Source organism: Rhineura floridana, chromosome 19, assembly GCF_030035675.1.
Source record: "Rhineura floridana isolate rRhiFlo1 chromosome 19, rRhiFlo1.hap2, whole genome shotgun sequence".
NCBI classification, from domain to species: domain Eukaryota; kingdom Metazoa; phylum Chordata; class Lepidosauria; order Squamata; family Rhineuridae; genus Rhineura; species Rhineura floridana.
Window position 1 is genome coordinate 24386354 of NC_084498.1, and position 25525 is coordinate 24411878.

Sequence of the window (25525 nt, forward strand, 5' to 3'; positions counted from 1 at the left end):
CAGGCATATATAAATGTAAATGTACTGCCTTCGAATTGATTCCGACTTATGGCAACCCTACAAATAGGGTTTTCATGGTAAGCGGTATTCAGAGGTGGTTTACCATTGCCTCCCTCTGAGGCTCAGAGGCAGTGACTGGCCCAAGGTCACCCAGGGAGCTTCACGGCTGTGTGGGGATTTGAACCCTGTTCTCCCAGGTCGTAGTCCAACACCTTAACCACTACACCACACTGGCATATATACCATCACATTAAAAACTGGCAGATGTTTGGTGATTGTTTGTCAGTCAATATTGTCATGCAAGGTGATTGTTAAATTCTGGGGGAGCACGCATTTGAAATAATGATGGATAAGCAATAGCAGTGGAGCATTACCAGAAAGTGGTATGTATGGTCTTTACAGTAGTTCAGTTGTGTCATAAAAGAGATTCCCAACCCTGATTAGGGAAAGGATTTGTGTAAGATATGGATTTGGACAAGATTCTGAGCATACAGTCTACAGTTAATAATCACACACACAAGCTATGTACACAACACACATTTACAGCACATTTAAAGCACATTACTTCCCCCAAAGAATCCTGGAAAGCGTAATTTACCCCTCACAGAGCTCTAGTTCCCAGCACCCTTAAACTACAGTTCCCAGGATTCTTTGGGGAAAGTCATGTGCTTTGAATGTAGGATGTGAACACAGCCTATCGCTCGGCTTATCATCAAGTGGGAAAGAAGAATTGGAAAAAGTCACATGAGGTGGAGAGACTGCCGTAAATTGAGTAGGCATACCCAGAGCAAGGCCTTCAGTGGCCTCAATAATATCTCACTCTTGCCACATGAAAAGATTCTATATTTACATATATACATGATTGCAGAAACATGTAAACCCATCATGTAAGAAGCCGAAAGTATATTATGGCATTCAAGTTATGACCCGGGCAAATTTTCAGTTATCCCAACAGAACCAAGATTATTTTCCTCTAAGGGGAGTAGGGGGAGTGCACAAGCCAAAGAGTTTGGAGAAGGAATAGAGAAGAGCAGAGATAAATTGGGGCCATGCAGAGCAGAGGAAGGGATGAAGTGGCAGGCAAGAATCCAGGTGAATTGTTAATCTAGACTGGGGAAAGGGCAGAGAGTGAGAGAAAGACAGAAAGCTGGAGATGAACCAAGGAAATCAAGTCATAGCAAGTTTTAACATCTGAAAAAAAAAACCTTTTATTTATTATTATACAGAAAAAAATGACTCCCTAAAGATGCTGTACGACATATCACAAAAGGAGGGGGGAAAGCATACATATGTCAAAATCCATAAATAAATACTGGGAACAACAACATGAAAAAGAATTGTCCATGTGAAGATCCCTGCTGACAGACGCACAAAACCATCAACTAAACACAAGAATGTAGTAAACGAATAACGCTGCAATCCTAAGCATGCTTACTGAGTCCAACAGCGCTTACTCCCAAGGGACTGTGCTTAGAATCACAGCCTTAACAGCCAAAGAGAGAGCGAAGCTTTACACAGCTTCCAGTGAAAGAGCCAGAAGAACCTACAGATATAAGATAAAATCCAAAAGCAACAGGAAGGTAAAATACCTTTATTAGAACTAATCAAAAAAGGCCACACAAAGGAGCACACAAACTTACATCTTCCCCAAGAGCAATTCTTCAGGCTGAATTGTTCAGCAAAACCACGGCCTGGGGAACTTTAAAAGTCCACTCGCTCCTTTGTGTGACATTTTAGCTGGCACAGCAACAAAACGGTGCACGCTGCTGTTGTCGCGGAACATTTGCCGTTTCTAAAGGAATAGACAGGGCTACCTGCCATGTTTTGTGTATAGGCAAGGTCCAGAGAAGGAAAGCCATTTCTCCCCCCCCAAAAAAAACCTATCTGAAACTACTTAAAAACATGTGTGTGTCAAACACTTCACCCAAATATGTCCATAAAATGGGAGGGGGTGATTTCTTACTGAGTTTTGAGAGAGACTCAAGTGGAGATGTGGAGAAGACGAAAGGCACCATTTGGACAAGGGAATGGTTGAAGTAGGAGATGCTGAGTAGAGACCCAAATGGGGAAACTGAGGACACACTGGGTGAAGATACAGCAGATCAAAGTTCACATATTGGGGGGGGAAAGATGCTAAAGATTTTTTTGGGGGGGGGGATTAAATTAACCAGCAAAGGAGCTGGAATTTAAGCATAGGAAGTAGGTGCGAAGATAGGCTTAGCTGAGGGGCTTTTATGCCTGGGGAGGTGGCACTGGAAGTCACAGTGAGGGGCGACAGGACAGAGGAAGGGGCTGAAAGGAACCAGTTTTGGAAATTTAGAATGCATTTCCGGGGGAGTGAGGGGGTCTGTTGAGAGTCAAGCTAAGTGAAAGAAGCAGCACAAGACCACAAACGGGGGGGGGGCAAGGTTGAGAAGCTGGGGGATATAATGGAAGGGACCAGTGGGACATGTTACAAAAAATAAGACCAGTGGTACCCCCTTTACACCTCTCCCCCCCCAAGAAAAGCAGGCGGAAGAGATAATGGACCATCCAGATCCATCCCCAAAAAGAAAACTAGGAAAAAGAGAACATAAATAATCAGTAGGACCCCCTCCCCAAGAAACCAGCAAAAGGAGAATGGTCCAATGTGACCCCCGTCCCCAAAAAGGAAAACAGGTAAGTGGGACCCCCTCCCCCAAATAATACAGTAACAAATGGGCACTGATGGACTAGTGGGACCTCCGCCCCTCAAAAAAAAATCTAAAAGGAGAATAGGTCAGTGGGACCCCCTCTCAAAACGAATACAGAGAAACAAAATACGGCAGGGGGACCTTCCCCCCCCCAAAAAATAGCAACGGGAAGAGATACAGGACCCCCCCTCCCAAAAAAAAGTACGGAGTGGGCATAATATGACCAGTGGGACCCACTTCCTTCCTCCCTCCCTCTCCCTCCCAAAGAAAAGTGAAAGGCGGACAAAATGGACTAGGAGGATCCTTTCCTCCCCCCCCCCAAAAAAAAACACAAAGCCCTGTAAAGAGAGGCCATAACAGAAGAGACCAATGGGACTCACACACACACAAAAGTAAAGAAAGGCAGAGTTATGAGAAGGAGAGTCCTGTTTGAAGGGAGGGGGAAAGAGGCGGAATTATGAGGGGGAAGAGGGGGTCGAGTTCGGGGAGGGGGTCGAGTTCGGGGAGGGGGCGAGGGAGAAAGTTGCCCCCCTCCCCAACTCGGCCCCCCTTCCCCGCCCTTTGCTCACCCAGGTCGTCCATGTTGTTGCTGCCGCCGCCGCCGCCGCCACTTGACTGGAGGAAGGACGGCAACTCCCCCCCCCGGCTTCCTCAAGCCCGCGCGCGACCCCCCCCGGCGGACCCGCCCCCTCCTCGCCGTCACGCGGGCCGCGCCGCACCCCCCTCTCGCTCTACCCTGAAGGCCTATAGAAGCGCCACCGCCTCCTAGCGGCCGTCGCCGGGATGCGCGAGCAAGATGAACCGTCAGACCTCCTGGCAAAAGGAAGGCAGGCTGTAATAACGGATTCACCTTGGGCCACAGTCGCTGAGCGTCTCTCAGGCTAGCCTACTTCAGAGGGTGGTTGTGGGGATAAACTAAGGGGAGAGGAGGGGGGAGGGCCTTGTAGGCCACCTGGAGTTGGCGCAAAGAAGATAATTCGACCCTCCAAGGAAGGAATACTGTAATTATGTTGGGCCACAGTCAGCGTGTCTCTCAAGCTAGCCTACCTCACAGGGCTGTTGTGAAGATAAAAGAGGAGGAGAGGGAGGAACCTAGAAAGAGGTCCAAGAAAGAGTCAGACCATTGTCCCATCTAGCTCAGTACTGTCTGCACTGACCGGCAGTGGCTTTCCAGAGTTTGAGACCAGAGCCTCTCCCAGCCCTATGTGGAGATGCCAGAGACTGAACCTTGGAACATCGGCATGCAAAGCACATACTCTACTACTGAGAAAAACCTTCAGTTGAACAGAGGAAAAGTGAGATATAAATGTAATGGAAATCCCTCCACACCCACTTTAATACAAAAAAAAGTGCCTGTTGAAAGTATAGTTGTCCCTCTTTCTCTTTGGGTGTGTGCAGGAAACTTTATCTATTGTTCATGTTATTATTGATGTTGTTAACAATAGCAGTCGTAAGTGCCATGCGCGTACCACTTTTGTTATTTTATTTGTATCCTCCAAGGTGACATACATTATTTTCCTCTTCCCCATATTATCTTCCCACCAGCCCTGTGAGGTAGATTAGGCTGAGAGGCAGTGACTTATCCAAGGTCACCCCCATGAGCATCTTTAACCACTACACCACACTGGAACTTGGAGAAGGACCTTAGCTCTGTGGTAGAGCATATGCTTTGAATGCAAAAAGGCTCAGTTTCAATCCTTGGCTTCTCCAGGCACAGCAGTCAAGGAATGACATGTTTAAGATAGTGCTTTTTTATTTCTTTTGAATATTTTAGATATGTTTTTAAAGTTTTTTTTAAGTTGCTTTGAAGATGTTTGTAATGTTTGGTCCCTTGTTTGGAGATCTGGACTCCTTCCAGGAGGAAGGGCAGGTCAGAAATTTAATTAATAATAATAATACCACCCCATTCTTCAGGCAAAAAGAAGGCTCCCTGAGCAGCCTACTCACAGCCTATTAGAACAAGACAGTCCATGTCAGCAGGCTTACCATCTAAAGACACAGCACAAAAGGAAAACGGAAGAGGGAGGGGGAACAAACAGGCTCCTATCCTTTAAGTGCTTGTAGAAATAATGTGTCTTAAAAACAATTTTGAAAATGAAAGACCTGCCTACCTGAAAGACCTGCCTGCCCAATTAACCAGGGTAAACTTTTAACTTTATAAAAAAATTAAATCTGGTTAATCAACTAAACTAAGTAACAAAATAGTAAGCTTTATATAGAATTGTCAGACTCTACCTCTTGCCCTATTCTTTCCATCCCCCCATACATCTGTATATTTGCTAACAGAGGACAATGGCTAACGCAGTGTCCTCCAGATGTTGTTGGACTCCAACTCACATCAGCCCTAGCCAGCATGGGCAATGGTCAGGAATTGTGGGAGTTTGTAATACAATAAAATACAATGTAAGAAAGAAAAAAGCGATAGAAGTACAGCTATAAATCATATAGCATCTAGCACAGCGCAACAGGCAGGAAAAAAACCCTCAGCAATTTTCAAGTGGTCCATGAGTGGAAACGTTTGGGAACCACTGCTCTAGTCAACTTTAGCTACAACAGATTTGAATTCAACAGGACTTACTCCTATGTAGACATGGTTAGGATTGTGCTATTAGCCTTTAAGATTCCACAAAATTTCCTTTAAAAAAAAGTATAGAAAGCATGCTATTACAAACAATCCTGCATTGTATTTTAATTAACATAAAAAGCATAAAGCAAGTATTTTCTTTTATTTAACAAAATTTATATACTCCTTGATTGTAATAAAACCTCTAAGCAGTTTACAAAATATTTAAATTATCAAGCATTATCAGCATCTTAATATCGACCAACTGATTATATCAAGAGTCAGTAAATGCCCCTTTATCGCTATTTTCCTATCACTGCTTATATAGAGTAGCACATAGATATATCATTAATCACCTAAAACTGAGCAGACATCCATACTCACAAATGTTTTATGGCTGCCTTCCCCAGCTTGTGGCCTTCCAGATGTTTTGGACTACAACTCCCATAATTCCCTGACTATTGGCCGTCCTGGCTGGGGCTGACTGGAGTTGTAGTCCACAAACATCTGGAGCACCCCACATTATCAAATGCATCTATATGCAGGTTACACTGTCTTGTGTATGTATAAGGAAGTTTGTCAAGCTTTTGAAGCTATCACTTCAAAGCTAAAATGCTACTTAGGAAAATATAATCAGAATTGGTCAAGGATTAAAGTACATCAAAGTCCAGCACCTTAACCACTACATCACATTGGCTCTAATTATGAAGATAGAAAAAATGAATTGATTTGTCTGTTTTTTGAACCACAATAATCAGTCTCCGTAGAGACTGTCAAAAATTGCCAATGCCGACTATATTTCAAGTCGTCATGGCGGGGTATTGGGAAAAGTTTTCAATTAGCAATAATCGCGCCTCGGATTAACCTCATTGGCTACGATACTGCCACTGCGCAAAGCTAACTGTGTTTTCCAAGGCCCTTCCAGCCCCAGCCATGCAACAATTAAGCACCCTACGGTGGGCACCCAACCAAGCCAAAGGTGGGGTACTAATCGTCTGCCACCCTGCCGCACACGGTATTCCTAACCCCGATTTCATTCAATGAGAGGATTGGGGGGATTCCCCCCTTATTAATTCCTCCTTTCTTAGTGACCGTCGCAAAGGCTTCTGGGCACTTTATGTTAATCAGCTGCGATATCATACGCGGAAGTCAGAGCTCAGCAGTCTTATTGCGAGCCCAATTGATCTACGCTAGTTTACTCTGATGAAATCTGGGCAGCATTTAATCCCAAATAAATGTACATAGGATCAGAGTGTTTAAAGCACATTTGTTGTTGTTATGTGCCTCCAAGTCAGCTACGACTTATGGCGACCCTATGAATCAGCGACCTCCAAGAGCATCTGTCATGAACCACCCTGTTCAGATCTTGTATATTCAGGTCTGTGGCTTCCTTTATGGAATCAATCCATCTCTTGTTTGGCCTTCCTCTTTTTTACTTTTTTCTGCTTTTCCAAGCATTATTATCTTTTCTAATGAATCATGTCTTCTCATTATGTGTCCAAAGTATGATAACCTCAGTTTCATCATTTTAGCTTCTAGTGACAGTTCTGGTTTAATTTGTTGTGACACCCAATTATTGGTCTTTTTTGCAGTCCATGGTATACGCAAAGCTCTTCTCCAACACCAGATTTCAAACGAGTTGATTTTTCTCTTATCAGCTTTTTTCACTGTCCAACTTTCAGATCCATACATAGAGATCGGAAATACCATGGTCTGAATGATCCTGACTTTAGTGTTCAGTGATACAGCTTTACATTTGAGGACCTTTTCTAGTTCTCTCACAGCTGCCCTCCCCAGTCCTAGCCTTCTTCTGATTTCTTGACTATTGTCTCCATTTTGGTTAATGATTGTGCCAAGGTATTGATAATCCTTGACAAGTTCAATGTCCTCATTGTCAACTGTAAAGATGCATAAATCTTCTGTCATTACTTTAGTCTTTTTGACATTCAGCTGTAGTCCTGCTTTTGTGCTTTCTTCTTTAACTTTCATCAGCATTCGTTTCAAATTATTACTGGTTTCTGGTAGTAGTATGGTATCGTCTGCATATCTTAAATTATTGATATTTCTCCCTCCAATTTTCACACCTCCTTCATCTTGGTCCAATCCTGCTTTCCGTATGATATGTTCTGCGTTCAGATTAAATAAACACATTAAATAAAGCACATTTACGCTAGGTTTTTCTGGGGATTAGATCCTATCCAGTTCAGATTGCATGAGAGTAAACAAGCATAGCTCAGTCGGACTCGCAATATGACTGTGCTTGGATTAGCGAGCTGTGTAGATCAAGCCTGCTTTGGAAATCTACCCTCTCCACTCCAACAGGCTTTCCCCTCTGATCTCAAAGCCTCTTTTAGGCTAGCCGCTAGAGAGAGAAAAAATGCTCTGCACATGCCCAAGCGGTGAATGGCTGGTAACAGTTTGACTTAGCATTTTTTAACCTTGCTGTTTTCATCACAATAGGACTTGTACACCAGTTATTTAGGAAAGTGTGCCATTACACATGTGCAGAGTGCCACAGTCTCCTCACTAACAATATATCACTTTTTTGCACATCTATGAACAATGGAAGAGCTTCCACATTATAGGCCAAGTATTCTTTTCAGACAAGATTGGCTCCACAACCCTTATTTAGAAATTAAGCCATACGACATGACATAAGGTTTTGAATTCATGTATTTTGGCACAACCATTCCAAAAAAAACCACCCTAAACACACACATACACACAGTCTTTTTAAACGTGAGAAACTCTTGCTTCCAGTGTCATGCAGTTTTCCTTCCCAAAATAAATCCATTTAATTTGTAATTATCCAAAACACTTTTTCCTCTGAATTAAAAAAACAAAGCATTCCACCCAACAGACAAAAAAACCCCAACTTCTTTCATTTGAGCCAGGGTACATCAGAGCAAACCATAAAATATTTGCAGTGCATGGCTCACTCCTGAAAACGTTAATAGTTTCTGCTTGTGTGCAGATTACATCACCCCAGACTAATCATAATCAACCTCTGTTATGTCTTAGATTAGGGAGAATATCTTTCAAGTTTGGAGGACATGGAGCCACATCCAGACAAGCATAGCGGCCAAACTTTTCATTTTAGAAATCACTGACAAAACTCACAAAACTAGAAATAATAGCACCAGCATTTTGCTCGATTCCTCTGCATTGAAAATATTCTGAACCTAAGCTAGGCAAGGGACTTGTCTGTATTTCCAGAAAGGTTATTTCCACAATTCTGGAATTGCATCCACCCAGTTATTAATGAGCGAATGCAGGGAAATTGTTAAGACAGAGTTTGTTGCAACATATACACAACAAACCAACCACTATTTCCCCTCCCAGTTCCCCAATTCACAAAAATAAATGCGAAATGATTAAGTCGGTGGTTCCCAAACTTCCTCCCCCCCAGACCATTGAAAATTGCTAATGGACTTGGTGGACCCCTTCATGATTTTTCTGCCTGTTGTAGCAGTTGCAATGCACTGGGCTTGATGTGGTATGATTTTAAATTGTATCTTTATTGCTTCTTGTATTGTATTACAATCTGCATTCCATATAATTCAAATTGTACACAATAAAATACAATGTAAATATAAATATAAATTACAATTGAAATCAACATGAATATATAAGGTGGACATGTGGTCCACAGTTTGGAAACTCCTGGATTAAGTAAAAAATGGGAATTTATTATAGAAAGAGACTCACTGTTGCTTGCTTACTCGCTCTCGCTCTTATGGAATTGTAGAGTTGGAAGAGGCCTCTAAGGCCAACCCCCTGCTTAGTGCAGGAATCCAACTTAAAAGCATCCCCTGCAGATGGCTGTCCAGCTGCCTCTTGAATGCCTCCAGGAATGGAGAGCCCACCACCTCCCTAGGTCAAGGGTTCCATCGTAGCAAAGTCACACAAAACCAAACTAAACCAAAAAAGATTCTCAAACTTTCCCCTGTTGCTTCTCTGGTTACCAATGCGGAGAGTAGGCATTCAGGAAAATTGGGTGACCTTGGGCCGCTCACAGCCTCTTAGCCTAATCTACCTCACAGGGTTGTTGTGAGGATAAAATGGAGAGGGAGGAGGCCCATGTTCACTGCTTTGAGCTCCTTGGAGGGAAGGTGACATAGAATAGTAATAATAAATAAATTAAAAATATCAGGCCTGGAAGCCCTTGTTCATAATCTTATAAGTGCGAAGGATAGCATTATTATTATTATTATTATTATATATAATTATATGAAGAATATATAATATATATAATATAATTATATAAAGAAAGGCCGGGGAAGGAACTGGCAATTCCACCCCATATATACGGTCTGCCTAGTAAACATCGCAAGACGTCACCCTAAGAGTCGGAAATGACTCGCACTATAAGTGCGGGGGCACCTTTACCTTTTAATATTGTATTATAATAATAATTCATTAATGTGGTGAGGTGAAGGCACTCTGCACACTCTCAGGGGCACTCTCGTCTTCTCTCTCTCCCGGAATCACTTTCAGAAGCGACGCCCTGGCGAACTAAGCTCTGACAAGAAACTCCCTTTTTCTGTCAGGCAAACCCGTCAGGTGAGAAGGACACAAGGCGCCGCGCCGCATGCGCGAAAAATCACCCCAACACACAAACCCTCCCTTCGCATCTGACTCGGGCCTGCACATTAAGAGACCGCCGCTTGCCGCTTTCCCTCGCCACCCTCCGCGCACGCGTATTAATGCAGCGCGCGAGCGGGGAGAAGTAAGGGCAGTCGCGGGGTCCGCCATGTTGAGCAAGGGGAAAAGGAAGCAAAAGAGAGCGAGACCCTATGGCGGGGGGAGGAAAAGAGCCGCGCGCGCACGCGCAGTGAGGCACGCTCGAGCAGCTGGCGGTTTTTCCAGCTACCCGGGTGGAGCGGCGCGCATGCGCTTTGGTGCGGAAGAGGGAGACGGCAGAGAGGGGGGGCGGGTGTCGCCGTCGGTTGCTTTGCTGCTGCTGCCGCCGCCGCTGCTGTCAGTTCCGGCTCTGGGGTCGGGCGGGGGATCCGGCCTGAGAGGCAGCAGCAGCAGTAGTGCCACCGCCGCCGACTGAGGAGAGTCGGCCTTCCAGGGGCGCCCGCTCCTCCCTTCCCCCCCTCGCCGGCCATGGCCCGGGACTACGACCACCTCTTCAAGCTCCTCATCATCGGCGACAGCGGTGAGGCGAAGGAGTGGGCGGAGCGGGGCGGGGAGCCTCGGCTTGGCCCGCGCGGAGGGAGGGGAGCGGAAGAGCCCTTGAAGGAAGGGGAAGGCGCGCGGGGAGGGCGGGCGTGACAGGTAGAAGAGCCCCTGGGGCGGAGGGGAAGGAGGGAGCAGCTGGACTGGGGGGAGGGGCGAGGGGGCAGTTGGGCGAGGGGGCAGTTGGACGGGGGGAGGGGCGAAGGGGGCAGTTGGACGGGGGGAGGGGCGAAGGGGGCAGTTGGACGGGGGGAGGGGCGAAGGGGGCAGTTGGACGGGGGGAGGGGCGAAGGGGGCAGTTGGACGGGGGGGGCGAAGGGGGCAGTTGGACGGGGGGGGGCGAAGGGGGCAGTTGGACGGGGGAGGGGCGAAGGAGGCCGTTGGACGGGGGAGGGGCGAAGGGGGCCGTTGGACGGGGGGAGGGGCGAAGGGGGCCGTTGGACGGGGGAGGGGCGATGCGGGCAGCTGGACTGGGGTGTAGGGGCAAAGGGGGCAGCTGGACTGGGGTGTAGGGGCGAAGGGGGCAGCTGGACTGGGGTGTAGGGGCGAAGGGGGCAGCTGGACTGGGGGGAGGGGCGAAGGGGGCAGCTGGACTGGGGGGAGGGGCAAAGGGGGCGGCTGGACGGGGAGAGGGGCAAAGGGGGCGGCTGGACGGGGGGGCAAACGGGGTGGTTGGATGGGGAGGGGAAAGGGGGTGACGGGGAGGGGAAAGGGTCAGTTGGACTGGGGGGCAAAGGGGAGCAATTGGACGGGAGAGGGGAAGGGAGGGAGCAGCTGGACTGGGGGGAGGGGCGAAGGGGGCAGCTGGACTGGGGGGAGGGGTGAAGGGGCAGCTGGACTGGGGGGAGGGGCGAAGGGGGCAGTTGGACGGGGGAGGGGCGAAGGGGGCAGTTGGACGGGGGAGGGGCGATGCGGGCAGCGGGACTGGGGTGTAGGGGTGAAGGGGGCAGCTGGACTGGGGTGTAGGGGCGAAGGGGGCAGCTGGACTGGGGGGGCAGCTGGACTGGGGGAGGGAAAAGGGGTCAAACGGGGTGGTTGGATGGGGAGGGGAAAGGGGCGGGGCAAACTGGGGGGAGGGGCAAAGGGGGCTGTTGGACTGGGGGGAGGGGCAAAGGGGGTGGTTGGATGGGGAGGGGAAAGGGGGCGATGGGGAGGGGAAAGGGTGCAGCTGGACTGAGGGGAGGGGCAAAGGGGGCAGCTGGACTGGGGGAGGGAAAAGGGGGCAAACGGGGTGGTTGGACGGGGAGGGGAAAGGGGGGCAGCGGGGATGGGGAGGGAAACGGCAGCTGGACTGGGGGGGCAAAGGGGAGCAATTGGATGGGGGAGGGGAAAGGAGGGGGCAGCTGGATGGGGAGGCAGCTGGACTGGGGCAGAGGGGCAGCTGGGGTGGGGTGCAGTCCTTTAGGAAGAGCCCGGGGATGGGGAAGAAGGCCCATGGAAGGGGGAATTCAGAAAATGTAGTATGTTCCACCCCATTTAATTTCTGTTTCTTTATTTCCTGGAGCATGGCCTCTCTTGTCTGGAAGATGTAAGGAGAAATGCCAGAGGTTTCCTTTTATATAAAGATTGAGTGTGACTACTGAACACCATGAACATCTCTGTAAAAAGCAAAATGGGGACTGTGTTTCGGCAGGGTCAAGTATTGGGGGGGAAGGACTGTCTGGTAAATAGAAACAGTTTAAAAGTCTGAGTGTGGGGTATAATACAAGACGAGTGAAATCTGTGTTCAAGGTCCCTTCTCTCTGATGAGGAGCCATAGAATCATAGAATAGTAGAGTTGGAAGGGGCCTATAAGGCCATCGAGTCCAACCCCCTGCTCAATGCAGGAATCCAAATTAAAGTATCCTCAACAGGTGGCTGTCCAACTGCCTCTTGAATGCCTCCAGTGTCAGAGAGCCCACTACCTCTCTAGGTAATTTATTCCATTGTCGTATGGCTCTAACAGTTAGGAAGTTTTTTCTGATGTCCAGTCGAAATCTGGCTTCCTGCAACTTGAGCCCATTATTCCGTGTCCTGCACTCTGAGACGATCGAGAAGAGATCCCGGCCCTCCTCTATATGACAACCTTTCATGTACTTGAAGAGGGCAATCATATCTCCCCTCAGTCTTCTCTTCTCCAGGCTAAACATGCCCAGTTCTTTCAGTCTCTCCTTATAGGGCTTTGTTTCTAGTCCCCTGATCATCCTTGTTGCCCTCCTCTGAACCTGTTCCAGCCCTCTGCATAGCTTGGGCCAGTAATGCATGTTCAACCCACAATAAAAGTGGGGGGGGGGAGAGGAAGACCCTTTCCCTTGAGGAAAGAATGGGATGTGAATGTGATGAATAATAACGAATGAAAGATTGTAAAGTGCTTTGCAGATTTTTTTAAAGTATCAAATAAATGAATAGGAGCAGACTGAATAGCTAGAAATAAACAGTAAATGTTAAATATGGTTCCTCCTAATCTCCATAGCTACCAAACACTTACCCAAAGGTTAGAATCTCCTATGCCAAGAGTTCCTGGTCCGTGGACCACCAGTGGCCTGCAAACTTCATTCAGGTGGTCCACAGTATGTCTGTGAAGGTCACAATAAAAAACAATCTGTAAGAAATAAAAGAATCAGTCAAAATGCAATTTTAAATTATGCAGCGTGTAGCCAGCGCTGTGCATTCCAGTTGCTGGAACAGGCAGAAGAACCATTAATTGGGCCTCCAAGACCTTCCACAGTGTTCAAGTGGTCTGTCGGGGGGGGGGAGTTTGGGAACCGCTGTCCTGTGTGTTGTCATTAGTGTTTGTGTAGCATCGTGCATGTACATGGGGCTAGAGGGTGACATTACAGAAGACGCAGGTCTCTGCCCCAACTAGGTTGCAATTTAAATTTTGCAATGGCAGAGACTGGAGGAAATGGAGAGGCGCTGGTGACAAGGGCTGAGTACAAGTAGAGCAGTTATACACAATTAGATTTACTATTGATTTTTTCCTGCCCTTCCTCCCAAAGAGCTTAGAGTTGTGGCCTCACGATAATTGGGCTGTGTAGGTTAGACTGAGAAGGAATTACTTACCCAGTGAGCTTCAAAACTGGATAGGGATTTGAGCCTGGGCTTCCCAATCAAACAGCACTTCAGCCACTTCTGGTTTAAGAAACAGGAAGGTCTTAACACTGTCTCTGAATTCTGTCCAGGCTACAACCTTTGGTGGTCCTTTAGGGCAAAGGCTCTCTATAAATGCAGAACAACCTATGAGAATTCTCTGTGACTTCAACGATCAAACCGGACGTACAGCTTGTATTGTTAATGTGTGGTACTTGGTTGATGTTTAAGATGGGGAAGGAGGCAACTGAAATGTAGTGTTTAGATTTGCAGGTCTTGTATGAGAGCTTGGAGCAATTCATTGTTGGTTAATTAAAAGCACTTTTCCGTTCCCAGAGCTCACACTTGTAAAGGCTGTTTTGCATTCCCCTTTCCTTGTCTAGTCTTATTTAGGTTGTAAACACAAGGGCAGAACCTATCTCCCATACTTTTTCTTCTTCTGGTGTGTGGGTGTGTTTGCATACAGTTTATAAAGGGCTGTAGAAAACGTAAATGAGGGTGAGCCAGGAAATCCTCCCTCGAAATCTCACCTCAACCACAAACTCACTATATGGCCCGAGGCAAGATAAGATTCTTTCAGCCTGTTCCTCATCTGTGATAGACAGATCATGCTAGCCTACCTTATCAGATTGTTGTCAGGATTACTTAGAGAATATATGTGGCATGTTCTGAATGCTTGAAATGTGCCATGCACATGTTTCACACTGTTAATTCCTCAGTGAAAATGCTCTCCACATAGGAAATGCATAATGTATGAAACGGTACTAATTTGTGCGAGTTTCCATCTGCTCCCTTGCCTCTTGCTGTGGGAGAGCTTTCCCCAGCTTACAGTATAGCTATCCTTAATCCCTTTTTTGTTCTAAGACGTCTTAAAAACCGGGGAATCTAGATGGCCAAGTTACCAGTGTTAACTTACCATGGAGTGCATGCAATCTCTTGGGAAGCCAGTTGTCCGTATTGTGCTGCCAAGTGGTGGGAGGCTATTATAGCTCAGCAGTAGAGGGCATGCTTTGCATGCAGAAGCTCCCCGTTTCAAAATCTGGCATTTCCAATTACAAATGGAACAAGCAGCAGATGATAGGGTAGATCCTTGACAAGCTTCTGCCAGTAGTAATAGTTAATACTGGGACCTGGTAGACTAATGGTCCAACAGTATAAGGCCGCTTCTTTTTTTCATATTCAATCTTTCCAGGCTTTTGCACTTGATCAAAAATTGAGAGATGGCAGAAAAGCAGTAAGCTTCTCCTCCCAACTTGGCAGGGCCTTTTCAGTGGTGTCTCCATGCACATGGCACTCCCTCTGTGTTTTAGGCAGTTGGTTAAGATGCACCTTTTTTGGCAGCCATTTGGAGGAGGAGAAACCTGATTAGACAAATGGAATGCACAGTTGCTGCTGCTGTTAATAATTGCTGTTTGGTGGTTTGTTATGAGTTGTCACGGGTTTTTTTTAAGGGTCGCATTATTTTTTGGATTCTTTTTATCGTATTTGAGTCTTTTTATAAACCGTTAAAGAGTTTTTTTACAGTCAAGCAGTACATAAATTTTTTAAATAAAAATAAACCTCTGTGCCTCATGCAAAGGGCGGTATATAAATCATTTAAATAAACACAGTAAATGCCAGTGACTGGCTTACTGAGTGGTTACGGGTACCCTGTGGTTAGGTACTATTCAGTAGCTAGTCGTCATCTGGATAGGGACACTGACAGAATTTAGTTCTGTTTTGGTAATTACATTTAATCCCAATTGTAGTGATCCCAGCTGTTCTGAAAAATGGCTTGTAGGCCATAGAAGCATATGTTTACAGTGTGTGTTGCATGCTGCTTGTCCTAGTCCACAGCGTCTGTACAATTCTCAGCTTGTAGATCCTTGCAGTCAATCGTAAAGGGAATATGGAGTGTTTCCCATGAAATAACAGCTTGTTTGTGCCTCCTGCCTGACCTGTAGGCACTACTCTCCCTGGCTCTTCCCACCCCCAATAATTCTATTTATTTATTTCAAATATTTTTACATTTCCGTTCACCAGTGCAGTCTTCCCAAGGTGGGTTACAACACTAAATAGCCACAGATAACAAAATTTTAATTGTGGGAGTTAAGAAGCATCATTCCTTGAGCTTGTGTCCAGTGTTCTTCACATTTTTCTTTTTATTGGGTACATGTAACGATGTTCAGAAACAGCTGGTATAATGATCTCCTGGTCCTCCTATGGTTGCCCAACCAACCAATCCGCGCCCCCCCCCCAGCTGTCTGACTCCCACAGCTTATGGGTTTCCCCTCATTTGTATTTGGGGAAGTGGGGAATAGCAGGAATATCTCCTCATTCTCAACCTTCTCAAAACTCTAGCCAAATAAGAGATCCCAAGTATTGGGGGGGTGGCGGGGGGGAGGAGGATGGAATGATCTGTGTGATGCTGTGTAACCTGCTTGCCAGAAGACCAGGAGCGCTTTCCTGTAGCACACAGATTTGTGGACGCCTGCTGGTTTTGTACAGAAGCCCAGGCATGCAAAGCCACTCTTGCTAGATGTAGCCTGCAAAAAGAGAGCATTAAATATTTGGTGTCCCAAAGTGTTTGGAATAATTAAAAAAAAATGTGCCGCTGCAGTTCATTTTGGGTCCTTGAGCATGGTTTTTTTTCCCCCTTTCTCTTTCAGGTGTTGGCAAGAGCAGTTTGCTGTTACGTTTTGCAGACAACACTTTCTCAGGTGAGGTTTGCCCAAGGCAATTCCAGAGGAGCTTTTCACCCTAGGAGCTCCAGAATGCTTCTAAACCTGCTCAAGAAGTTCTACAGGAGAAGAGAAAGGGGGCTTGAAAGCAGGGCAGTGGGTGGCAGGACACCTTTGCTCAACACCCTAGATCCTGGGAATAACAGGTCAAGTCAGGCAAAGTGTTCCCCCTCCCTACTCCATGTGCCCATACAGTGTTCCAAGTAGAGCAAACATGATTTATTTAAGAGAAGGAGCATTAAAAGAGATTGGGCTTCTTGTAAGCCTTGTGCTTTTTCCTTAAAATTAAGAAATGGATTAGGGTGTGAGTGGGAGAGGAAGGATGGGAGACAGTTGTACAAAGAAATCCCCCCTTTCTGTCTCACACACACATATATATAAAAATGTGAAGGCCTCTGCTTTTCTGTTCCCAGTGTTGTGGCTAGCCATAGGCATAGAATCATAGAACAGTAGAGTTGGAAGTGGCCTATAAAGCCATTGAGTCCAACCCCCTTGGGATTGGACTTGGCACTTTGGATATTGTAGACCATTCCATTTTTTCCCCAAAGCCCTGTAAGTCATGATATAAAGTCTTTTAGAGGGTTCATATAATGGCTTGCATTCAGAATGGTAAAGAATGAATACATTAGCTCAAGGCTGTTCTTCCTGTTAAATGCTTTTACGTATATAGTCCTTATTTCTTGTTTTAAAATGCCAAGTTTAGTTTTTGTTGTTGGGGTTTTCAGAGTTTAAAGTTTTCTGGTGAGAAGACAAGCATAAGCAAGCAGTAATTGTCAGATTGCTGCAGTATACTAATACTATCTGCAGACATCTCTCCCTAGACTGTACTAAAAGATTCTGAAGTATTTGGGGAAACAGTGAACCATCTGAGGCTGGGCATTGAAGTTCTATGTGTGCTGCAGAGCTTATCAGCTCCACTTCTTCTTTGTGCTGTTTCTCCCGATAGGCAGCTACATTACCACAATTGGAGTAGACTTCAAAATCCGGACAGTTGAGATTAATGGAGAAAAGGTCAAGCTGCAGATCTGGGATACTGCCGGACAAGAGCGCTTCCGGACCATCACGTCTACGTGAGTCTGTTTCAGTAGGGCTGTCAACCGATGAAAGAGTTTGATTTCATCACGTCTTTTGACCATTGGTTGCTTAAATAAGTTTATGTATTATTAGCTTTCTGGGATCTCAAAAGATGAATTAGAGACATTGTAAACTCATAAACACTACTACTAATTACCATGTATTATTATTATTCCCAGCTTTTCCACCAAGATTGGCTTCCAAAGCATCTTGCAAATAAATTCCACAGAAGGGTGCAAAAATACTAAGGATACATGGATTCTGTGATTTTGCACCGGGGTTGCTAACTTGGGAGTCCAGAAACACATCATGGGCCACATCTCCCATCATCCTTGGCCACTGGCCACGCTGGCTGGGGCTGGTGGGAGTTGGGAGTCCAACAGCATCTGGACACAGGTTGCTCACCTTCCTCTACATGATCTGGTGTTAAAGAGTACAGGCTGGGGTCCAAGCCTGGTAACAGGAGGGTCACCTTTCCATTGGTCACAGTTCATTTTCACACTGATAGGCACATGAATAAATGTGTTGAGACCTGTTCTTGAGACTGTCGTCATAGCATTCTATGTGGCCAGCAGGAAGTAAGTATATTGTTGAAAAAGAGGAAGGTCCGTAGAGAAGTAATTTGGATAATTCGAGTAGAGGATCTTTGGGGGGGGTTAATGGGGATTATTTGCCCTCCAGTTTTGGATCTTTTAATATTCCTTTGCTTAGTCTTCTAATCTTCCCTTGCCTGTTGTTTTCAGTGGGGTATTTCACACTGCAAGGCTTTATCTAGTTCAGTAGACCTACGGTCTCCCCAAAGAATCCTGGGAAGTGCGTTTGTGTAAAGGAGGAAGAGGATCACGGACAGGAAATTCCCAGCACCTCCTGCAAACTACAGTTCCCAGGATTCTTTGGGGGACGTCATAACAGGTAAGTGGTGTGAAACCAATATAGGTTTGCAATGTTGAATATGTAGCCTGTGCACAAGGCAACAGCTTGACTCAACAATGAGCGCTTTTAAAAATGTTGAATAGAAGATTTTTTGCGCTACCCAGAATGCATGAGGCTTAGTAGTTCACAGTACACGAGCACCAGCAAAGCAGGGAGGGGCAGGAAGTCAACTTTGCTTTGGTAGGTTGATCCCCCATCTGCCGTTTTCAGGGTAGAGGAGGAAGTTAAAGTAGGCATGTACATTAGATAAATAAGAGTCAAGCTACATTTGGAAATAAGAGTCAAGCTACAAAAAGTGTCTCTACAGGACTACATGAAAATACATTGTTTTTCAAATATAAATATTTTGGAAATGGAACAAAGACAACTGGATGCTGCATCTTGGAGTCCCCCTCCCCGTGAAAGCCAATTTGAAAACTGCCTTTGAATGGAACAGAAAAAAAACTAGCAATTGGCCAAGGAGGGCTGGATATGGGGTCTTTGGCCTCCTTTTGCATTTCTTTATTGCTGCAGGAAGTATTGTGAACGGCAAGCAATGAGCACGCCACTTGAATTGGCCCCCTGACTTCCTTAAGGTTCCTGAGGCATATCCTCTGAGGGTTGTGCTGTGTGGGTCGACTTCATACAGGAAACGATGATGAGGGTAAAACAGTCAACCAGGCACTGCTGAATATCTTGTAAATGGGGAGTGTGAGTCAGCTGCAGCATGTCTCCGACGCTGTGTCAGCAGAGTTTTCCTGCGTCTGCGTCTGCATGCACGCGCACACCAGTTGTGACTTGGATTTAAGGCGCTGTTGGAGTTGAACCAGTACCCTGTGGGGAATACCCAGGAAGATGATTTTTATGTGAACCAGAAAGGCTACAGAATGCCTTTGCCACTAATCCCCTTTGTAAATAAAGGGCTACGCCCAGGACTGGGTGTACACTAAAGTTCCCCCAGAGGTCCAGTGAATCCACCTAATGTTGTATTCAGTTTCCTGAGAATCTCAGCTTCTTGTCTGTGTAACGACTTTCTGGGCCATTTGGGTGAGAAAGCATGGTTGAGCAAGACCTGGTGCAATCTCGGAAGCCAAATGGAATGCCAAATTAGACTTTGCAAGATCAGAGGGTGGGGCTTCATTGCCCTGTATGGCACCTTCTCTTGTCAGTGGCTTGTGAGCCCAGCCTAAATTAATGCACATAACCAGAATTCAGATTGCAGCATCCAGCTCCTCTTGGGGCACGATTTGTGTGCCCTTGTGCATCTCCAAATGTGTTGTTCCTTCCCTTGCATCCTGGTGAGGAGGAGAAGCCTCAGATGCTGCAGCCACGCAGTTGAGGTTTAACCAGCATCCGCAGTGCATTTGTTCATTTACACGTGTGTGGTCCTGTTGAAAAAAGTTGCATTGTCTGGTGGATGTTCTTAAGACTGCATCTAGTAAATTCTACTGCAGTGGAACCAAGGTGGGTGTGCAAGGTGAATTCAGGTGATCAGTTCAGATGCTGCTTTTTGCACAGTAAGCTTATTAGCATGTAAAAGCTGGCTTCTCTCTCTCCCCCACTCCCAATTACTTAATTTGTTTGGTGATAAGGCTGTCAGCAAGCTGCTCTTCCTTACACTACACCATCAAATGGACATAGCACATAGTTGAACCGTGGAGTTCACTACCACAGGAGGCAGTGACGGCCACCATCTTGAAGGGCTTTAAAAGAGGGTGAGACAAATTCATGGAGGACAAGGCTATCAACAGATACTAGCGATGATGGCTGTGTTCTGTCTCCGCTGCTGGAGGCAGTATGCCTCTGAATAGCAGTTGCTGGGAACAAGTGGGGAGAGAGTGCTGTGGCACTCAGATCTGCTTGCGGGCTTCTCTGTTAGCTGCTGTGGAAACAGAATGCCAGGCTAGGTGGGCCATTGGCCAGATCCAACAGCCAGGCTTTTCTTATGTCCTTACACTTTACAGCTTTGATAAGCAGCAGATAAGCAGGTCCCTGCTCAAAGGAGCTTATAATTCACGTTTCAACACATCAAGCTGACTTACATGCGAGTTCAGAGTATCAGTTCATCTGGCAGTGGATTGTCTACACCCGGGGTGTGGCCCTCCAAATGCTGTTGGACCGCAATTCCCATCAGCCCTGACTGTTGGCCATGCTGGCTAGGGTTGATGGGAGCTGTAGTTTAGCAACATCTGGAGGGCCAAAGGCTCCCAGCCCCTGCTCTAAACGAACTGGCAGCGTGCCCAGGGTCTCAGGCAGAGAATGTTTCCCAGCTTTACTTGGTGATGCCGGGGATAGAACCTGGGACCTGTATGCAAAGCAGGTGCCTTACCATTGAGCTACAGTCCCTTCCCCTCAAAATAACCAGTGTGAGTTCCGCAGTCATTTTACTGAAAAGTGGTGCACCAGATCCCCCCATTGGCTGTGTATGTCTCAGTGCTGCTGGATTCCTGTCATTTGTTCCTTTGAGGGAGCCTGTCTCAGTAACAGTACCAGTCCAACCAACATCGCTCCTTCTGTAAAGTCTTCCTCTTGTGTGTTAATCTTCCTGTCCTGAATTTCCAATCCATTTCAAGCAAGCGGTGACAACAGTTGTCCACAGCTCACAAAGTCCTCTCCATGGTAATCTGATATTTTGAACCATCTCCTGCCAACTCTGCATCCCACAGAATCTGCTTCCACTTCCTGCATCATACGCTTCCCCCACAGTATCGACGCACAGAAGGAAGAAGAGCAGGCGGCCCAATCCTCATCTGTTGTTGTGTTTTTCACATGCAAAGGCTCCGGTCCTTGCCCTTCTGTTTCTATCACAATTTCTATTTGCCCCATCCAAGCAGCTAAGGGCATCTCCACGCTCTCCACAACCATAATGTTTGCTGCAGGTATACCTGTCTCTTTCCCCATGGCAAGCATGTGAAATGCCTTGAAGTGCCACATAGGTGTGTTGGGGCTCCCCCAAAGCACATGTTGATGCTTCTCTTTCTCTCTCCAGGTACTACAGAGGGACACATGGGGTTATTGTGGTTTACGATGTCACGAGTGCTGAATCCTTCGTGAACGTCAAGCGGTGGTTGCATGAAATAAATCAGAACTGTGACGATGTGTGCCGAATATTAGGTAAGCTGCCTCATGTGGGTAGCCTTTTGTGTCATGTCACTTTGGCCTGCTGATGGCTGATTCAGAGGACTGCACTTATCCCATGGTGACTAATGTAACCTAGTGGCAACGACTAAGCTGTGAATCAGTTTAAATTTCTCAGTTTAAGTCCCAGTTGATGGTGCACTTCAACCATGAGGTTTCCAGATGGTCCTACGCAAGCTTTCTGTCCTCGGCTTGAGTTGATTCCCCACCCCAATCTGCAGTGTGGGTATAATGATATGGTTCTACCTTACAAAGCTGTTGTCAGAATTACTGAGAATGCATGTGAAGGGCACTGAACATCTTGAAGAGCTGTATGAATGCTCAATATGACTTCTTACTCTCACAGCCACAGCTTGATCAATGGATCATTCTACAGTTAGCCCTTTAGGGCACCTAAAAATGCTCTGTTAACTTCCTTTTTTTAATTGCTCCTTGTAGTTGGTAATAAGAATGATGATCCAGAACGGAAAGTGGTAGAGACGGAGGACGCCTATAAATTTGCTGGGCAGATGGGGATCCAACTCTTTGAGACCAGCGCCAAAGAAAACATTAATGTGGAAGAGGTAATAGGCATGCGAGGAAAAGAGGGGCCGGGGCTGCACTGAATCCCATGGAGGTCACGCTGCTTCTGCTCAACGTGTTGCTGATCCCTTTACCTTTCTGGGCTGCATACCAAGGAGAGTGTTGACACGCCTGTGAAGGAGCCATCTCCCTCTCTGCCTGCAGAGTGTCAAATACGGCCCATGTAGAAAGGACCAGAGGTTTCCCATTGCTGATCTAAAGGCTAGTTCCAGAGCACCCCTGGGTTTGTTCAGCAAAGACAACATTCTTCAGATTGCAGTGCTGCACTAGGATAGAAGGAAGGAAGCAATGTGAGAAGGGGGGGGAGCTAGAGTGGGGAGGGAACATGTGATCCCTGAGCCCAAGTTCTTACCCCTGGTTAATGGCTTGGGACCCAAGTACCTAAAAGAGCACCTTTACCAGTATCAATCATCTCAGACCCTACAATCAGCAAGTGAGGCCGCCGCTGGGGGCTTCCCAGTTGGTGTTGACCTGTGACAGGGCCTTCTCGGTGGTTCCCTATTTGTGGAATGTCCTCTCTGGTGAAGTGTGTCTGTCTACCTCCTTACTGACTTTCAGGAGGAATTTAAAAAACATTCCTCTTTATCCAAGATGGCTGAAAGATACTGTTTCTGGCAACTCTGAAATCACTGGCTGAGAACTTAGAATTTTTTTAAAAATTAAACCTTTTTAAAATGCTTTTAAATATATAGATATAATTGATCTTTGCCACCCTGGGCTCCTTCGGGAGGAAGGGGGGGGGGATATAAATTGAATGAATAGTTAACAGCCAGCTAATGCTACATCTGCGGTGGCCCCGGTTCTAGAATTGGCTACTTCTGGTGCGTTGTTGTGAGGCTCTGTTGCCACCCTGCTTTTTAAAAGCTCTCCTCTTTCATTCTTGCAGATGTTCAACTGCATCACAGAGTTGGTTCTGCGAGCCAAGAAAGACAACTTAGCCAAGCAGCAGCAGCAGCAACAGAACGACGTGGTGAAGCTAACAAAGAACAGTAAACGGAAGAAGCGGTGCTGCTAATGTCTTTTTCTCCTGCGGCAGAGACTGCGCCCTCGGACAGCTCAGCCCTTCCAGCCAGACGCAGGCGATTCCACTGGGCTAGGCCACGGGAGGACTTCCCCTCCACTGCCACCACCTCTCTCAGTTTGTGCCGTTATTTAAATGAGTTCTCTCCATGTTTTTTCAGATCAGGAGGCACCTTATCGCAATAGTGCCAAGGAGGTATTGGATGGAGGTGATTCTGGCCCTTTCTCCTTCCTACTTTTTTTTTCTCTCTCCAAGAGCATCTTGTAGACAAGAATGACTTTGCCTACCGAGTGGACTTTTGATCCTAAGAGTTTTGTACATAATGTATATTTGCTTTAACCAGCTACACCTCCCTCATTGTCGCTTTGGCTTCTGGCTTCTTAATTATCAACCAATCATGAGTTGTTCATCTTTTTTTTTGTTCGTTCCCCCCTCCAAAGATACAGTACAATGTCCTTAAATGGAGGTGCCCCTCCTTGGCTTCCATTGCTTCTTCTGCCTTTGTCGTCCTTCAGGCCAGGACCTGGAGAAGGGGAGGTGGTACTTTTTCATTGGCAACCTTCTGAGATTCTTTCTCCTAACCTCCAGAATAGCTGGACCTTTATCATTCCTTGGAATAGCTGTGCTCTTTCTTCTCCAGATTCTGACAGGGGGCGATAGAGGCTTCTTTGTGACTCCCACCCCCTCCCCATTTTTAACTTCTCTGGTCTGTTAAAATGAAACCTTCAGACATGAGATGTTAGGATTAAAGCTAGTATTATTTATCTCCCTCAGGTGGCATTCGTTTCCGGTAACATCCTCAAGAGCTACCAAAGTGTAAATCTGTCAAAAACCATTTCTCCCACACACACACACTTCCAGCCTTATCCATCACCTGTACCCAATATGCTAAAAAGTGCATTTCTGATTAACAGCATTCTCTGTGACTCTTGCTTTGTTTCTCTCTTCCTCTCCCCTCGTTCCCCCCCAATGAAGAGCTGAAAAGTGTGAGAGGGCAGCAATCTGGCAGCTGTTTGACTGGCTATTTTCCGTCACCTTCCATCAGAACAGAGTTTGTCTCTTGGGTATCAAAAGGGGCCACTTGCTCTGGTTGTGCAGTAACGACTAGATCTCTGATCTGGTTAGGCTGAAAGCAAAAAAAAAAAAAAGTTTCTTAATGACCACTGAGGGCTTTAAAGGGAAAGAACTAGGGCTCAGCTCCTCATTGGCTAAAAATTGACTCACCTAGCCTATTAAGATGGCCCAGACTGTAGAACAGTGTGTGTTCTTCAACCCAGATGATTTCTCCCCCTGCCCTGGAGTCTGAGAACGATAGTGTTCCTGTTTACAGGTGGCTATCCGTGTTGTCGACCCTGCGGACGTTGAATCATGCAAGAAGGGCTAAGTTGAAAACCCTTATTTATTCTTTTGCTTGCCTTTAATAACAAAAACAACCAATCATGATTGTACAGAGCAATTGTGTTGCAAACGGTCTGACTCTGCAGGTGTTTTCCATTCAATCAATGACCGTGACAGGTTTTGGCCAGAGAAAGTGTTTTGAAAGACAGTGCCCATCCCAGCTACCCATCTTCTCCCCCCCCCCGAAGAAAAATCTTCTCTGTGCATCTCTTGTAAGTTTAACTTCTCACTAATTCAAGAAATTTGGAACGTGGGCTGAGCAAACCAATTTTGGAAGGAATTGCTGGCATTAAGAAGCCTGTAGAAATGATGAGAGGTGTTGATGTCTTGGTTTGGAAACTGATTGGCTGAAGCGATGGTAGATCCTCATGGTGTGGCGGGGAGGGGATGTTCTTACTTTGCAGTGATCTTTTGTGAAGGGGTGGGGGCACGGGTGTGACCTTTGCCAATTCAGCAGTCCCAGGTTCTGATTTTAGAAGCCTGGGATGTTTTTCCAAGGTTGCCGTTAGCACCATCTTCCCAGTTCTTGTCTTTCCTCAAGGCTGCTGCTCAAGCTCCGCCTGTTGTTCAAGGGAGGCTGCACAGTGGTAGCTTATTTGGTAGACAGTACTGGTAGATGGTGCCTGTGGGGTATTAAAAGGGGGGGGAGGGGAGTGCGTCTTTAGCGGTGCTGATGTCAAGCGGTGGAATGTCTAACTGGTTTGCTAGGACTATTTCTGTATATTGAAACTTTCTAATTACGCTTTTTAAATAATTTTAAAAAACTAAAAATAAAGGTGCCAAGCTGCCAAATCTTCCTCCCAAGGCTCCTGTCTTTTGCTTCTTCCCGGCACCAGGGGTGCAAAGCTCTCGTCTGGCTTCTGCTCCCCTGCCCACCCGCGGGGTAAGGTTTCATACGCCCTTCAGGCAAATAACTTGTATACAATTAAGGCGTTGCCTATTTTGGCAAAGGGATCTGCCAGTATTTGTCTCTGCATAAACCAGGAGCAGCAGGCCCTTTTGGGGCAATGCCTTTATTGGGACCAACCAGAATGTTGCCAGAAGCGTGGCAGGCTTTTGAGTTCTCTAGAACTCAAGCAAGCTGTGTGATGCAAAGGAGGAAGGTGAGGAATAATGAGGAAGAATAAGAAAACCCAAAAAAGTGGGAAAAGTGTAGCCGATGGTAGCCATGAGGTCAGCTTGTTAGACATAA

At 46.4% G+C, this 25525-nt stretch overlaps 2 protein-coding genes and 1 non-coding gene across 4 annotated transcripts in view; 1 reads left to right on the forward strand and 2 right to left on the reverse strand.

Annotated features, from left to right (window-relative positions):
- PXN (paxillin) overlaps positions 1-3320 on the reverse strand; it is a 60249-nt gene extending 56929 nt beyond the window's left edge. The window contains exon 1 of the mRNA XM_061602430.1: positions 3242-3320. Within this exon, the coding sequence (XP_061458414.1) occupies positions 3242-3254 (13 nt within the window). The 5' untranslated portion in view covers positions 3255-3320. The remainder of the gene's footprint in view (positions 1-3241) is intronic.
- Positions 3321-5993: 2673 nt separating this feature from the next.
- On the reverse strand, positions 5994-6134 carry LOC133373577 (U4 spliceosomal RNA). Its single transcript, XR_009759706.1, has one exon. It is a non-coding gene; the product is annotated as a U4 spliceosomal RNA (small nuclear RNA).
- Positions 6135-10008: 3874 nt separating this feature from the next.
- On the forward strand, positions 10009-25130 carry RAB35 (RAB35, member RAS oncogene family). 2 transcript variants are annotated; one of them, XM_061602784.1, is made up of 6 exons: positions 10029-10399; positions 16137-16187; positions 17155-17278; positions 21184-21308; positions 21771-21895; positions 22801-25130. In XM_061602784.1, exons 1-6 carry the CDS (start codon positions 10348-10350, stop codon positions 22927-22929), a joined length of 606 nt encoding a protein of 201 aa, XP_061458768.1. In that variant the 5' UTR covers positions 10029-10347; the 3' UTR covers positions 22930-25130. The 2 variants fall into 2 exon arrangements, with proteins under 2 accessions (XP_061458769.1, XP_061458768.1); XM_061602785.1 differs by lacking the exon at positions 21771-21895 and having other exon boundaries at positions 10009-10399; positions 22801-22907.
- The last annotated feature ends 395 nt before the right edge of the window (positions 25131-25525 follow it).